Genomic DNA, 17522 nt, shown 5'->3' with positions numbered 1-17522 from the left:
CAGTCTCTTCCTCCTGTCTAGCTCTCTCTTCAAACAACTACAAAGTCCTGTGTTCTTGTGTTTTTCCTCTTGTATTCCTTCAGATCAAAGTATCTAAAATAACACCCTTGGTCATTGTCTATTCCCTAACTCTGCTTTAGTTTTCTTTCTATAATCACCCCTGATGTTATAGTATACTAGAGGCCTGGTGCACAGATTTGTGCATGGGTGGGGCCCGGCCTGCCCATCCCGATTAGCCGATTGGGCTGGGCCATCCAGGGGGAGGGGCCAAGAGTAGTTGGTGGGCCAGCCTCGCCCCATGGTTGAACTCCCCGTTGAGGGGACAATTTGCATATTAGCTTTTTATTATATAGGATATCTACTTGTTCATTAGTTGTCTTTCTAAAATATTAGCTCTTCATTAGACTTTCTGTCGCTTGAGGGCAGAGGCTGGTTTTCCTCACTGCTATATACTTAGCATTTTGATTAAATGCCTGGCACATGTTAGGTGTTCAATGAATATTTGTTGAGTGAATGAATGAACAAATGAATGCATCTTCAGAGAAATGTAAGAATAAGGAAGTTATCTCAGACATGAAGACACCGAGCCTGCAACATGCTACAGAATTTACTAGCCTTGGGATTCTGTGAACAGAAATTCACCTGGGGAGACAGGAAGGTCAATCGCTATGGTATTTCAGAAGTGAGGCCATCATTGAACATTCTTCAATGTGTGGCTGTCTTGTCAGGGACCTCCAGAAAGGCTCTCGTCAAAGGCCGGGATGCACACAGTACTGCTGACTCCCCCGTCCCTAAGAAAACAATGGTGACTGTCCCTGCCATTTATTATTAAACATGTACTCTATCGGTCAGACCAGCAGCACTAGGAAGGTAGGGCCTGTGGACTAAAGTCAGATAATAGGGCTTTGATTCCTGGCTACACAGCTTTCCTCCTGAAACCTCTGTTTTCTAATCTGTAAAATGGGGCTTATCATAGTACAGACTTCAGCCCAGCCAGTGTGGCTCAGTGGTTGAGTGTCAACTCATGATCCAGAAGGTCATGGTTCGATTCCCAGTCAGAGCACAAGCCCGGGTTGCGGGCTCAATCCCCAGGAGGGAGTGTGCAAGAAGCAGCCAATCCATGATTCGCTCTCATCATTGATATTTCTTCCTCTCCTTTTCCCTTCCTCTACTGGAATTCAAAAATAAAACATACCTAAAAAAAAAAAAAAAAAAAATAGTACATACTTCAAAGAGCCCTTACTGGATGAAATGAGCTGATCCATGAAGCTGGTATTCATGTGATGGTAGCAAGTGTTCCTTTGTGTTTTATTACATGGCCAAACCTACCTCCACCAGAAAGCCTTTCCCCTTTGGCCACTCTCCTCAGTTATGGCAACCCATCTCTTGAGCTCCCAGGTGGAAATCTGTGCTAATGGGGCTGTAGCAATTGGCTTCAGAATGGTGCTCTTATCGGCAGTTTGCATTTTCTCACCCGATGAGAGTGAGGATTCCCCGGTGTAGTGCTCTCTGAGCTGGTCTGCACAGTGGAGAAGCTGGATGAAAAGATGCAACTCACGAGCACATGCCTGGGTCTTTCCTTTCCTTCCAGAGCTGACCTGTCCCTCGCAGCCACACTTCCTTTAGCCGGCATGGGCATTCAGTTCCCTGTGCCCCTGCCTTACCTCCCTGCAGCACTAACCACAGCTGAACCGCACGTGCCTGTTTACAAGTCGATTTCAGGGTCCCAGGCCCAGTAAACAGCATGAGACAAAGGCTGGAGGTGAGACCTAAGAGGCGTCCATAAAGGTGACTGTGGAACGAAGAGAGAGTCGAGCGGAGAGGAGACCAGAGAGGCCGGCCAGGGCCAGGCTTCACCCACGTGAAGAATTTGGGCTCAACCCTGAGAATAGAATGGACTTGCTCCAAGCCAGGAAAACAGGGAGCTCGTATTCTCCTGCAGGACTGTCCCCAGCCACTTCATAACCTGCTTCGTTCAGGCAGATGTTCTCTCCCTCAGAATGAACTAATGGGAATATCAGTTGCCCCATTTGGTGGGGGAAAAATATCGCTTTATAACTCCTCAAACTAAGGTGAGCATAGTCTGCATTTTCTTTTTGAAATGAGGCTGGCAATGAAGAGAAATAAGTGTCGTATTTCAAGTCACAGAAAAGAAGCTTTAAGCTTAAGGAGAGACATTTTTACCCTGCCCTCTCTCTTAGACCTTATCCATTGAAGCCGAACATCAAGTGGAGGGAATTCTCGATTTTCTTTGGAAGGGAAGAACTGTGTCTGCATGGGAAAATTTTTTAAGAAGGAGAACAAAATAAAAGTCGGATTCATCAGTAAATGACACGCTTCTTGAGAGCAAGCCCCGTCTTTACACGTGTGTTTCTACAGCAGCCGGGAGGGAACTCATTGCTCTTCAAGTTTTAGGTACCTTCTAAGAGACTCTTGAAATGTAAAAACCAAATCTGGAATTAAGACAAGCCAAAAAAAAATAATAATAATAATAAAAATCTGGCTTTAAGGTTTTTAAGGCAACCCCCCAAAAATATGCTCTTAGAAAAAAAGAGTGTTTGGTGTGTTTTTTTAAAGGACTTAATAAATGAGTTCACACATTTAACTGAGTGAAAGGGTTTCTGTTGGACACAAATGACGATAGATAAACAACTTTGTTTTTTCTTCTGCCTGAGCAGAGATGGAAGAAACAGGACTGTGGGCTGACGATCAAACAGAATGAGAGCCTCTTTCCGGATGCCCCGAAGCCGGCCATCTGCTCTTACCTTAGCGGTTATGAAAGGCTCTCTGGGACCAGCTGAACAAATGGGATCCTGTTCCTTCCTTGGGAAAACTTGTTTATACTGTATCTGTTTTTAGGCCTCATAAAAGTTGGTGAGCTGCGTCCCTCCCCATTAGCCTGAATTCTTCCACACTCAGCAAACAGCAACAGGAAAGGGCCTCAGTCATGGATAACAACGAAGGCAGGAAGCTCACATGAGGCCCTAATGAGCTGGCTGCCCTGACAGAGCGAACGGCACAGAGACACCCTCTCCAGCTCGTGGTTGCAGGATGTCGGGTTTGAAAAGACAGGAAAGATGCCGAAATGTAGGGAAATGTATTCTGACAGTGACAACAGCATCATCTCTTCCACAACTCATACAGGTCCTAAAGGATTCATTTGGGAACTGTCAGAGCTTTCAAACAGAAAATGATCCTCAGTGGCTGAAACCTGGTTAAACAAATATCACTGGGTAAGGAAAAACCAAGTAACTTTTGAAAGTGCTGTGGAGGGAGGAATCTGAAGCAGAAAACCAGAAAATGACAGTGGCAGCAGGAGAGCAAGTGCCATCCCTGGGCAGGGCCCCAGGGGAGGAGGGGAGAATACAGCAATGTGCTCAGGGGCCAGGGGTGACCTGGGCCCGTCCTGGGAAATTGGGTGAGTGTGTTCTCAACAGGAGGAAGAATCAGAGTCAGCACGCGTGTCACCCAAATCTACCTCGGGTGAAATGTTGGGTAGACTAGCCCAGTGAGCCAAGCTGTGGCCATCAAGGCAACAAAATAAATAATTATTACATCACAGACCCGTAGACTAAAATAAATATCCACAACTCCATACTGATATAAATTCATAACTAAATAAGTAACAGGGAGTGATGAAAGCAAGTATAGCTATTCCTGACAGTAGAATATCTATAATAAACACAGGAGGAATAAGAAACAGAGAGAATCTCTGTTAGAAAAACATTACAATAATTATTGCAGGCAAGAACAACTCATGGAGGCTAAAATTATTAGGCAGAATGATAAGGAAACAGGTCTAGTATCCTTACTGTGTACGTGTTTAGTGTCTTTAGAAACGGGTCAAAGTATTCATTACAAATGGAAAAAAAGTAGCTACTGTATAGGGAAGAAAGCTGGTTGACGCCACCTGCACCAAGTGACCAAGGTGAACTGGCTCCGATATGAGACACAGAAAAGGACACAATGTCATTTCTGGGGTATTCTTGCCCAAAATATATAGCTTCAGTCTAATCATGAGAAAACACGAGAGAGACCCAATGTGAGAGACTGTTTATAAAATAATGGGTGTGAATTCTTTGTAAGTCTCAAGGTCATGAAAGACAAAGATAGACTGGGAGCTGTCACAAGTTGAAGGATGCTAAGAGGGTGTGGACAGCCAACGTTGTGGGGAAACCTGGGTGAGATTCTGTTCCAGAAAAGAACATGCCTGGGGACTTGGAAATTTGAATAGGTTCTATAGATTAATTAAAGAGTATTGTCCCAATGTTAGCTTCCTGTCTTTGCTATTTCTAAAACTATTCTGTAAAAGTCTAAAATTATTGCAAAACAAAGAGCTAAAAATAAAATTGAAATTAGGTTGGCTAGACTTAGCAGTCAGCCTGGACCATGTTTAGATCCATAAATTTCTAAGTTGGGATCTCAGACCCTGATGGAAACTACTGAGAAGAGAGTCAGGCAAGGATCAAGTACTGTAGACCTCAGCCATTCTCGTGTCCAGAAAGCTCAGGGGACAAGGGACCAGTACTCTCTAAAACAGTGACATCACCCCTGCACTCCTGAAGAGTGCTGCATTACTCATAACCTCTCTTCGCGCAATTTTTCAAAACCTAAACAGATACATCAAACCATTCTGCTTGCTTGTTTTTCCCAGCAAAGGAAAGTCCTGACCATAAAAAAGTAAATTTTGAGTCAAATCCATATCCCAGACCTTATAATTCTGAGTAACATTAAAATACAAAAAATACAAAAAAAAAAAAAAAATCAGATATTTTTCTGAACAGTATCCATTTGATAAGTAGAAATAATTCTTAATATTAGTGTTTATCACTTTCTACATATTCAAATATCTGTGGGAAGCTACATCAAGATAAAGACTTAGACTTTACGAAAGGTGATAAAAGCTTTATGCTCCAAACATGGGGTTTCAGGTTAAAGACCTAGGCTTTTTAGCATAATTCCAAACCCTACTGAGATGGCTATTACTACCACATCTCAACGAGGCTCTCATTGTGGGGCTGACTCTTTGGCAACCTTGGAATCCTGTTGGAAGCAAATAACATGACATGAGTGTGAAGGCGCACGCACCAGGATGGGGTGCATACATACCTCCCACGGCATTGCAGCGAGACGTCATCTCCCAGAGCACCAGAGCCATGGAGTATACGTCCGTCTGCTTGAAGGACTCCACATTCTCCAAGTTCATCCTGGACTCTAAGACTTCCGGGGCCATGTATCTTGCAGTTCCCACCTAAAGCAAAAACAGACATGGAGGCCCATTATTTCATCCCAACTGCATTTTTATTTTCTAAATACAGCTGATGTTTGTCCCCTACATTGGGTAGATAATCTTAGAAAGTACAACACTCTTTAAAATAAGGAGACCTGCACGGAAAGGTAGACCTTATACCACTGTTTTTAAAAATAGGATGTTCTCTTCCTGAACACCCTTTAAGGAGTATAAACAAAACATGCCGAAATAAGGAAATGCCAAACCCCAGAGCTGCCTTGTCCAGCTCCGTGAGACATGTCACCGTATTTTACAACAACATCCTTGCAAGATAACCTGAGAGGCAACATCTGTGGTACTTCAGATGTTTATTTTTGCTTTTGCCAATAAAATATTTCCTCATTCCTGAAATTCCACAACTTATGGTGGAAATAATCATAAATGCCATTGGTCTGGGTCACTTAAGGGCTGTCTGAATCTTCTTTGTAGTGCCGAGGATTTAGTATAATTTCATAAAATCTCTACCAAATGAAATTGTATGAAATATTTCCCCAGTAAAAGACCAAATCTGGATCTTTGTGTCATTTCATTTGCTGAAGTTATTATGATAATATGAAAATTATCTGATAATTATTACTGATAATTATCAATGACTGATAATATGAAAACAATGAGATACAGAGGAACAGCAAAATATTTCTAGGGAAGGGATTGCTGAAATGCTTGCTGAGGCAGCAGCTATAGAGCTAAATAATAATGGAGTCCTCCCTTCTCAAGAATCTAAGGAAAGTCAAGTGAGCTGGTGTTATTAACCCAGAGAATGTTTTTTTATTGGCATGCATTACAAGACATTTTTCTTTTTAATAGGTCATTGCATGAGTCATTCTCCTGGCACATTGATCTGTTCGTGTTTCCACATGTTTACCTCAAGACTGCCTGAGCAGTCATGGACCCAGGGGGCTGACTGGGCAGTGACTAAAGGCTTCAGAAGCACGTTCCTCCTCCCGGGTAGAGAAAACATTGGTGCCCTGGAGACTCCACTCTGGTCCACAGTTAAGCCTCCAGTGTGGGAAAACAAGGGGCCATGTCATTCATAAAGGATGCTGGTAATTTCTAGTCACTTCCCAATAGCTCCATAGCTAAATGGTTTCTATTTTACTCTGCGAGATGCTTTAAAAGTGGAATTGTTCATTCACTCAGCCCATCACTCACACAACGAATGCTCCTTGGTCACTTTCCCTGTTCAAGGCATTGTGCTAGATGAGACCAAATGGGCGTGGATTTGTACTCCATGGAGAGTGCCTTCTAGAACAATGTAAAACAATAAAATAAAATAAAAAATAAAAAATAAACACAACTACTAACAGTACAGAGTATATTTCAGAGAGGAAAAAAATAGATATAAAGTGCCAACAGTGTTTGAAGTACAAAAAAGTAATTGGCAAGTGGAAGAGAAATGAGGATCGACTCAAGAAGAAAAATGTCTGTCCTGAATTGGGGAGGATTTAAAGAAATAGGAGGAAAAATGCTGCTCATTAGCACCCTGCCACGAGCGAGTGGGATATAGACAAGTATAAGAGTGTGGGGCTATTTAGGGATGAAGAGGTAGGTGGGGCTAAGGACAAGGTAAGGGGAATCCAGGTCTGACTTACCTGCCCACTGTTGGCCAAGTCATCCACAGACAGAGTGGGGTCCAGACGCAGGGAAAGCCCAAAGTCACAGAGGCAGCAGGTCAGGTCATTCTTCACCAGGATATTGGAGCTCTTGAGGTCCCTGTGCACGATGGGCATCTTGGGCCTCCCACACAGGGTGTGGTCGCTGTGCAGGTGAGCTATGCCCCTGGCCAGGGAGCTGCCCAGCTTGCACAGGTCCTCCCAGCTGATGACATGTCTCGTGAGATACTCCTGTAGGTTGCCCTTGGCATGGAAAGCAGTGATCAGCCAGTACTGCTTCCCCAACTCTGTCTTCCGCTCCTCGGCTGTCAGGAACTGGAGGATGTTCTCGTGCTTCAGGTTGATGTCCGAGAAGATGTCCTTCTCCATCTTCCAGGAGGCATACTCCTCGTAAGGGAAGATCTTGACAGCCACGGTCTCGAACTGCTCTGAAGTGTTCTGCTTCAGCTTGGCCTTGTAGACCTCGGCAAAGCGCCCTTTCCCCACCAGGGTGTCCAGCTCGATGGGCAGAAGCTCTGTGTTGTGGTTGATGTTGTTGGCACATGTGGAGCTGATGTCAGAGCGGTCGTCTTCTATAATAATGGCCAGGCGCTCGCTGAGGTCCATGAGCTTCCGTGGCTTGCTGGTCTCCCAGGACGGGGTCAGCTTCTGCTTCCGGTGGACACGGTAGCAGTAGAAGATGATGATGACGGCGATGGCGATGACCAGCGGTGGCAGGAGGCTGACGCCTGTCACTTGGAATATGACTAACAGTAAGTCAGGGTTGCTGGTGGAATATTCTGATGTGGCAAACAAAAGAGAAAAGGAATTGGGTTGAGTAAGTAGGTACATCCTTGCAGATAATCTGGGAGGCAACATCTGGGATACTTCAGGTGTTTATTTTTGCTTTTGCAAATCAAAATCTTTATTCCTGAAATTCCAAGATTTATGGTGGGAATACTCATAAATGCCATGAGTTTGGTCACTTAATCGTCTTTGTGAGAAACTGGGTGTATACCTTACGTGTCAGATGTTTCAACATCAGTATAGTTTTTATAAATAATGCATTTTGAACTTTTATTCCGTGGATGAACGCAGTGTGCACCAGTCTCGTCTTCCCTGCCTTTGGCCATTCATTCAATGTTTCCTCCTCTTCCCTCAAACTTTAGTTTAAATGCCACTGTCTAAAAGAAATCTAGGAAAACTTGGAAAATATTTTCCTTTATATAATCTCACAGCACCCTACAGTGTTCTTGTGTAACAATGTACCAATTGCAATGAAATAACTATGACTCTACTTAGTGGTTTTATATTTGTCTTTTTTTTTTAAATATATTTTATTGATTTTGTACAGAGAGGAAGAGAGAGAGATAGTTAGAAACATTGATGAGAGAGAGTCATAGGTCAGCTGCCCCTTGCACACCCCCTACTGGGGATATGCCCGCAACCAAGGTACATACCCTTGACCGGAATCGAACCTGGGTCCCTTCAGTCCCCAAGCCGACGCTCTATCCATTGAGCCAAACCGGTTTCAGCTATATTTGTCTTTTTCTCCTTCCCACCCCAGTAGACTGAGAACTCTGTGCTGGCAGGGACCATGTCTGTCTGCTTCACGACCATAAACAACACCCAGCGCCCATCAGGGCCTCAATAAGTGTTGAATAAGTGGAAGAAGTGTTTACTGAATGTTAACTATACTCAAGGCATTGCAGGAGGCTTTGGGAAGATAGAAAGAATGACAACTCCTGCTTCCAAAAACTTGCATATATGGGATCTGGTTTAAACCAAGAGATCACCATAGATGCCCAGAGTCTTTGCTCCAACGTTTCCTGTTCTGATCAACATCTAGGCTACCCGTGAAGCATCAGCTCTGAGCCTAGTGGTGGTGGAGGGAGAAATCTGTGGGAAAGGTCTCTTTGGAAGTCAGTTCCCTTATATTCACCCCATATTCCTCTTTTCAGTGTGCATGTGATTTGTAGTTTCACAGAACAGAAATACTTAGTGGCAACAAAGGTGAGAGAAGTTTAAGAAGGAAATATAGCCTGCTTGCTGACTTGGTCTCTGAAGCAGGCCCCATGGTTTGACACCAGCTATTTCACTACAATGCCTCGTATTTCAAACTCTGATTCGTGTGCTGGCCATGGCGGAGGCTGGTTAGACAGTTTTCCTCTTGGGGAGAAGGCCATGGGCGGAATCATTCAGGGGGCAGGAGGAAGTGAATGGAAGTTCAGTGAGAGCTTTGTTAGGCAAGAATCTCAGAATTCTGTTGCTTTATGCATCTTCCCTCAAAGGTATCCTTTCATTAGCAGGCCTCATGCTCAGGTGCTACATTCATTCATTAAACACAGAGCTCCTGAGTTCCTGCTATGGGTCTGGCACTGCCCTTAAAGAGGTTATAACCCAGTAGAGGAGTTAGGGCAATGCCTAGTGATATATGGCTGTCCAGAGTGGGAGCTACGTGTGTGTTGAAGTCTATGTGTTGGTGGAAAAGCTTAGAGAAACCGGGAAGACACAGGGGCAAGGACTGCCTTCGAGTTGGGCAAAAAGTTAAAGATGTGTAAAATGTTATGTTAAGAATTAAGAATATATTATCTACTTAAGGAAGAGGAATCCTCCCCACATTGATTATTCTGCATAAGGGAAATAAAAAGGAAAGGAATGAGTAGGTGATATGGAACAAGGCATATCAGATAAGGGATCTATAATTATTCAATTGGCAGTTTTCACTGACTATAGGCATTTGGGGGTGGGGGAAATGATGAGAATACAGTACAGGTGAAATGGAGATAACCATAATCTCCTTAAGGGAACCCACTACCTCTTTGTTTTTGATACAGTCATTTAATGAAGCACAATGAGTAAGGAAACTAGGACACGTCAACTTGGAGTTTTTAAGTTTAATATGATTCACAACTTATTAGGGTAACTTCTAAGTGGAAACACCAACTTCCACTAACTATATATCCTAAAAAAGAGCCTTAAGTCTTAAGCTTGATGCCACTAAAAACTGGAAAAGTAACCCCAAAACATATTTTCAGCAACTGAAAAAAAAAATCAATATTTTGAGGAAAGATACATTAATGCATTAAAACAAATAGGAAAAGGGATGCAACTTGACTCTTAAAAAACCTGAATTCTTGCCTGGCTGGTATGGCTTAGTGGTTGAAGGTTGATCTATGAACCAAGAGATCACAGTTCAATTCCCAGTCAGGGCACACGCCCAGTTTGCAGGCTTGATCTCCAGTAGGGGGTGTGCAAGAGGCAGCCAATCAATGATTCTCTCTCATCATGGATATTTCTATTTCTCCCTCTCCCTTCCTCTTTCTGAAATTAATGGAAACATATTTTAAAAGAAAAAAACAACCTGAATTTTTACCCACACCCGGAGGCTTAAATGGGCCAAAGGATAGGTAGGACTAGGAGTGGACATGACAGTGGGATGAAGCAATAACAGAAAAGAATTGTGGAGACATGTGGACTTTCCCTGGGATCTGGCAAAGAATAAGCCTGGAGAGCAAAATTAAGGGGACAGATGAGATAATATTCAGGTGCAAAAGCTGAAAACAACATTCCTTCACTGTAACTCCACCTCTATTATCTGAAGTATCCGATGAATGTGTTTGTGTCAAATACCCACTTGTCTGCAAATAGAGATGTTTTATCATCATAAGTTGTGTGCTGCTCTGATCGTTGGTCTCTCCCATGAGAAAGCATGTTCTGCTTGGGGGAAAGCCAGGTGTGTTTTGATCCTCATCATACACCCAGAGCTGGCCTCAGGATGGGGCACTTTCTGGTACTCTGCCACTATTTGTTGTAGAAGCTGAATGAATGATGACTTATGGGGGACAATATCCCTCACGTGTTTTATGTTCTGCAGCAGGAGTTGGCAAATTACAGCCCAAGGACCCATGGCCTATTTTTGTACAGCCTATGAGCAACAAATGTGCATTTTTTCACCTTTAAAGGGTCATTTAAAAAAAACAAAAACTTCACTGATAGGGAAATGAAAATCAAAACTACAGTGAAAAGTCATCTCACACCTGTTAGAATGGCTATTCTCAAAAAGAAGAGATAAGTGCTGGAGCCGATACAGAGAAAAGAGAGCCCTCAGGCATTGTTGGTGGGAATGAAAATTGGTACAACAGCTATAGCTAACAGTATGGAGGTTCCTCAAAAAATTAAGAGTACAGCTACCATCTGACCCAGCAATTCATCTTCTGGATGCTTATCCTAAGATATAAAAACACTAATTTGAAAGATATATGTGCCCCAATGTTCATTATAGCATTACTGACAATAGCCAAGATACTAAAACAACCTAAGTGTCCATCAATGCATGACTGGATTAAGAAAAAGTGGTATATACATACAATGGAATACTACTCAGTCAAAAACAGGTGAATTGTTGCCACTTGTGATAGATAACATAGAAGGATATTAAGGGTACTGTGCTAAGTGAAATAAGTCAGATGGATAAGGACAAAAGCCATATTTCACTAATCTGTGGAATATAAAACAAAAAAGTAACAAACAAACACAAACACAGAAAAGCAAATATAGACACAGATCTCAGAATAGTGGTTAACAGAGGAAAAGGAGAATGAGAGGAAGGCAAATGGGTAAAAGGGGTCAAATATATGGTGACCCATGAAAATTAGACTTTTGGTGGTGAGCACACAGTATAGTAAACAAATACTGAATTATAATATTGGACACCTGAAATGTGTACAGTTAATAACCAATGTTATCCCAATAAAAAATAAATTTAAAAAAAGAAGAAGAAACTAAGTTCATGCAAGAGAGTTCATATCTGGCTCAGACAGCCTGAAATATTCACTACCTTCCCCTTTACAAAAGATGTTTGCTGAGTACTCTTGCTTCTATAGATGTTATTTTAACAACCTGTAACACACGGGCAGAATTTGAAGAGATTGTATTTTGATCCATTGTGAATATTCTCTTTCACATGTGAGAAATCAACACAACTAGAAGTTTTTAAATATTAATTGCATAATTACTTAGTCACATCTCCAATTCATTAAACAGTGCAAAACGTCCAAATGAGCTGTTTATCACTCCTAAGTAAATTTTATAATTCCTGGCCATACAGCAAAAGGGGCTTCCTCACTAAATTCTATTCTCCTTCAGGTTAAGAGACACACAAACACAAAAATCCCTGAAATGTATCTGGTTATTCATTGAAGACACTATAGAAAAATACTCCCACCTTCAATGTCAGAAACCAAAGTTTTACTTTCCCCTCAAATTTCCTGTGTTTTCTTTTTGAAAATCTACTGTAAATGTCTTGTGGGGAGGGAATTATTGAATAACATCTGTCAATTTTGAAACTTCAAAGAGGCGGTGAAAAACCCTCACAATAGCAAAGGGGCTGAAAGGAAGCTTTGGGATATGGCTTTATCTAAACAGGAGCCACCCACACCCTCTCCACAGTATTAACCCTTAGGCTGCTACTAAAAATAACAAAACCAACAGCTGTGGGTGTAGGTACCAGCTAGCATCTTCTATACTCAGAGACCAGCAGGAAGTATTTCTTCTCGCCAGCTGCCAATTACACAGAAACCCCTACCTTGAATTCTTAGTATGAACCTGGCTGTGTCCTAAGAGTTTTATATACTATTTCTATTTCATCAGAAAAAAAAAAATATGAGGCAGAAACTGCTATTGTTATAAACCCCTGTTATAGATGGGGAACATAAAAGGGCCAGATGGTTTAAAAAATTTCCCAAGACCATAAACTTGGGCAATAGGAAAACTGACATTTGAAAAGCACCTGTCAGAATGGTGAGACCCCTGCTCTTAACTCTATGCTGTAATGCTCAGACCCCCCATTGGTGAGAACCAATTTACAATGACTTCCATGTAACCCCCCAATTTGATAAAAGTTGGGGCTGGACTAAGTGAGTGAATAGCCGTCAGTTAAGTGATATCAGCACTTCTTGGATGATGAGTCTTTAAGGGGCATAATCTGATAATGCTCATTATTTCTCTTTTTCTTAACTAAGTACCACAGTTGTGTGGTATCCCTGAAAATATGCATCTTTTCTCTATGTGGGAAGAAAAAAATCTTACATGAGGAAGAACCCTAAAACACTTTTTTCTCTACGAGCCTATTCCTAGATAGAACATAGTGGGGTTCAAGATGTAAGTGTTGAACTGCTGGAAACTTCCATGAATTGTTTCTTAGGTGCATAGGTTGGTAACCACCATCATGTGCTTCGTTGAGCTAGGTTCTGAGCAATTCACTTTATAAGCATCATCTCACTTTAGAGATGGAGAAGAAACTAAGAGAGAGAGGTGGAAAGAGATACAAGAGAAAGGAAGAAAAAAAATGGGGAAATTGAGATTTATGATGGTTCGCACAAGGCAAGCAGGGGTGCCCATTTCCCCAGGTGTGAATGGTCCCTTCACCCTATGCCACCAAGCTGTGTTCCTAGCAATAAACCTAGAGGCCCATTTAATCATTCTGAAAATTTCCTACGAAATGTGTCCCACATAGGCCAGATTTGGTTGCAAAGAAGGAGCCATTTGCAAATGTCAAATTTGATAAATCTTTTTTAAAGAAAATCAAAGATAAATGTTAGTATGCCATAAAAAAAAAAAAAAAAAAAAAAAAAAAAAAAAAAACACAAACTGGCAGAAAACCTCAAAAGGAAATTCCATGGTACACATTCCTCTGGAGTGATTTAAAAGTAAACAAGTTGCTGAATCACACACACACACACACACACACACACACACCCATACCCATACCCATACAGAGGACAATGAAGACAGGTTGCTTCCGAGCCTCTTTCAAATCCTTTGTGATGCCCATATCCAACACTGGTTGAAAAAGAAAATCAAATTTGAGCCTCTGTAAATCAGTATTTTTAAGAGATTGCATAGAAGGCGTTTGGAGCAAATTTACCAAGACATTTATCCGAGCACTAGCAAGGGGCACAGATGATCATTTCCCCATCTCGTGGTGCGTGGGCATACAAATGAGCATCACATGGCAACTACAGAGATTCTTCTGAAGTTGGTAATGACCCTCTAACCACAAAGATTTTCACAAGCCGAGATGCTCATCTAAAGCAACAGGATATATATGCAACTGGCGGAGGTCCAAAGAAGGAAGCTGTGCTGAAGAGAGATATGCTGGGGGAAGGGAACATTTCCTGTCTTGAGCCATTCTGTGAATTATAACCCCAAAAAGTACAGCATTCATTTATTGAGCATCTACTAAAGGCCATACACTATGATTTTATATGGGTAAGTTTGAATCCCCATAGCTGCACAGCTAGGTATGTATTTCCCTTTTCATAGAAATGGAAATGGGAAAATATACATAAAGTGAGCTGGGGCCCAAGCAGAGGAGCCTTGCATGGTAGTCAGCGGTGTGTTTGGAGGAGTTGAGCTTCATTGATGAGGTTGCTCATGGTAGCTCTCAGGAGAGCAAGCCAACACAGGGTTCAATATGAAACTTCAGAAAAAAGACAAGATTAAGAAGCCAAAGAAAATATAAGTAAAGGTAGTTGCAGTTGGTGAAATAGAAAACAGAGATATAAGCAGGAGAATCAGCAACACCCCAAGTGTAGAGTAAATGATTATACAACATTTGGAGCTGATAATGGAACAAAAGCACAAAGGAGACATATAGTTAATAATAGGCCCAACAAAGATGCAAAGGTTAAGAAAATCCATGAGCAGTATTTTGTTAATAAATGTGAAAACTTAGACAATGATCAAATACCTAAAAAAAAATTTATATATATATATATATATATATATATATATATATATATATATATATATATATAAAACTTACCAAAACTGACCCAAGAAAAACTTTAGAATTGGAATAATCTTACAAATATTAAAGAAGATGAGTAAGTAAAAATCTTCCTACAGCAAAACCTTCATAAGTTTTTATCTTTGATTGTAGCCCTTTACTGTCCAAGTAGTTTTCCTGGCCTTAATATGACTGAATACAAATGTCAAAATTTGAGTTTTGCAGATTTGTCCAACCCTACCCCCAAATTCTTCCTACAATAAATACCAGCAGAATCCTTTAGAAAATGTTTAGTCAAAACCCAATTAATAAAAAAGGAAATGAAATTGCTATCTTGAAGATATGCACCCTGATGTTCATTGAAGCATTATTTACAGTAGCTAAGATATGGAAACAACCTATATGGTCCACTAATTGTATATGTATAATGAAATACTACTCAGTCATAAAAAGATGGAAATCCTACCATTTGTGACAACATGGATGGACTCTGAAGGTATTATGCTGAGTGAAATAAATCAGACAGAGAAAGACAAATATTGCACGATCTCACCATATGTGGAATCTTAAAACATCAGCCCTAGCCAGTTTTGCTCAGAGGTAAAACATCTGCCTGCAGACATAAAGGTCACAGGTTTGATTCCCAGTCAAGGGCACATACCTGGGTTGCAGGTTCAATTCCCGGCCCTGGTCAGAGTGTGTGTGGGAGCCAACCAATAGATATGAGTCTCTGTCATCAATGTTTCTCTCACTCTCCCCCTCCCTCCTTTCCACTCTCTGTAAAAAATCAATGAAAAAAAAAAAATCCTCGGGTGAAGATTAACAAGAAAAATATAAAGTTTAAAAAAAAGATAGACAGTACTGATATCTCATAAATATTTACTGGATATGTTCTGAATATGTTCACTGATCACGCAGAGGAAGCGTTGCTGAGTCACAGCACTCACCAGGCAGACATGCTGGGATCCCTTCTGAAAAGATTAAGGATTTCATAAGGAGCAAAACAACTGCCTCTTTATTTTGTTACATTTTATATCCTTATCTGCTTTCCTCTATTCTTGCCCCATCACTCACACATACACGTGCACATACCACAACCTATTAAATATTCAGGGTGTCCCCCCAAAATACATACACTTTAACAACTGGTAGCACAATTTTGAAACTGAAATATATTTTAATAAACACTGCCTTTATAATTATTCAAAGTGTGTACATATTTTTGGACTATAGATATAGAAGATTAGATAGATATAGATATAGATACATATATATATAGATAGATACAGATATAGATAATAAATATCTCATACTAGAGAATTCCAATATTTTATCACCATTTTCTGCATCTTTAAAAATTTTAGTGCCATGGTCCAGAAAGAATCTTTTGATATCCTCTAGTCAAAGTGTGCTCCCCAGAACAGTAGCATATGCAGGCATTACTTGGGTATTTATGACAAATGGGAGACTCTCAGCCCTGACCCAAATTGCTGAACCAGAATCTGCATTTTAAAGAGTTCTCTAGTCAATTCATTTACGCGGTGAAGTTTGAGGTGCACGGCTCTGGCAAACATGGAATAAGCCCCTGGTGCTCTGCCACAGAGATGTTTCCCTCTTGCAAAGAAAAGTTGTAATGGACCAGCTTGCAAAGCCCTTTTATAATTTCATTCAGTGCAAGCCAGTGAGAAATGGTACCTGAGAATTTTCTAGTCCAAGGAACCTCTGGAGGAGTGTAGAATGAGATATGATTCCCCATCCATCATCTCAATAAAAAGCAAACAATTAAATTCAGGCAAACAATGAAAAAGCCATTTTAATTAAACAACAGAAGGACAGTGAGCTCACTGGGCATGCAGAATTTAATTTAACCTCCAGCCCATTGACAGGACTGTTTGTCATTCCAGACAGACACTGAGAATATTGTTCCCCCAGAATGATGGAAGATGCTTCCCTCTAGTTCATATGGTTGTTTTATTCCAATTATACATATTTCAAAACCCCCTCTTGCAGCTCATCCCACAGGCTCCCTTACATTATTTTCTTCCTACCTCTCTCCCCAACAAGAGGGTCTTACATGTAGTCTAATTTGAATTTTTAAAAAATATATTTTATTGATTTTTCACAGAGAGGAAGAGAGAGGGATAGAGAGTTAGAAACGTCAATGAGAGAGAATCATCTACCAGCTGCCTCTTGCACACCTCCCACTGGGGATGTGCCCGCAACCAAGGTACATGCCCTTGACCAGAATCGAACCCGGGACCTTTCAGTCCGCAGGCTGACGCTCTATCCACTGAGCCAAACCGGTGCCAGCGTAATTTGATATGACAACCTCTTCAGGAATATTCCAGAGAGAGAGAGAGAGAGAGAGAGAGAGAGAGAGAGAGAGAGAGAGAGAGAGAGAGAGAGATGAAACGTCTGGCTGAAATATTGCAAGGGAAACCCACTACTCTGTAAATCACCCCAATATCTAATCCCAACAGATCTAGCTGCAGGACTATTAGGATAAACTAATTCTAAACATTGGGCTATTCAAAAGATTATTCTTTATGGTAAGTCATATGCAGCCTTCCTGTTGCTGCTCTCTAACACAGTGGTTCTCAACCTTTCTAATGCTGCGACCGTTTAATACAGTTCCTCATGTTGTGGTGAACCCCAACCATAACATTATTTTCGTTGCTACTTCATAACTGTAATTTTGCTACTGTTAATGAATCGTAATGTAAATATCTGTTTTCCGATGGTCTTAGGCTCTACAGCAGCGGTTCTCAATCTGTGGGTCGAGGCATTAGGAAGGTTGAGAACCACTGCTCTAAGACAAGGGACAACAAAAGGATTCCTTCTTCTGTGA

At 41.2% G+C, this 17522-nt stretch overlaps 1 protein-coding gene across 1 annotated transcript in view; it reads right to left on the bottom strand.

The window, feature by feature from the left end:
- The window catches only part of TGFBR2 (transforming growth factor beta receptor 2), an 81915-nt gene that overhangs the window by 11104 nt on the left and 53289 nt on the right, over window positions 1–17522 (bottom strand). Inside the window, exons 4-5 of the mRNA XM_084902490.1 lie at window positions 6883–7682; window positions 5110–5251 (exon numbers count right to left, since the gene is read on the bottom strand). Coding sequence (XP_084758616.1) covers window positions 5110–5251; window positions 6883–7682 — 942 coding nt within the window. The remainder of the gene's footprint in view (window positions 1–5109; window positions 5252–6882; window positions 7683–17522) is intronic.

This window comes from Pipistrellus hanaki, assembly GCF_964339955.1.
Source record: "Pipistrellus hanaki genome assembly, chromosome: 13".
Classification (NCBI taxonomy): Eukaryota; Metazoa; Chordata; class Mammalia; order Chiroptera; family Vespertilionidae; genus Pipistrellus; species Pipistrellus hanaki.
The sequence above is the reverse complement of the archived record's forward strand: the minus strand, read 5'-3'. Positions and strand labels throughout refer to the sequence as shown.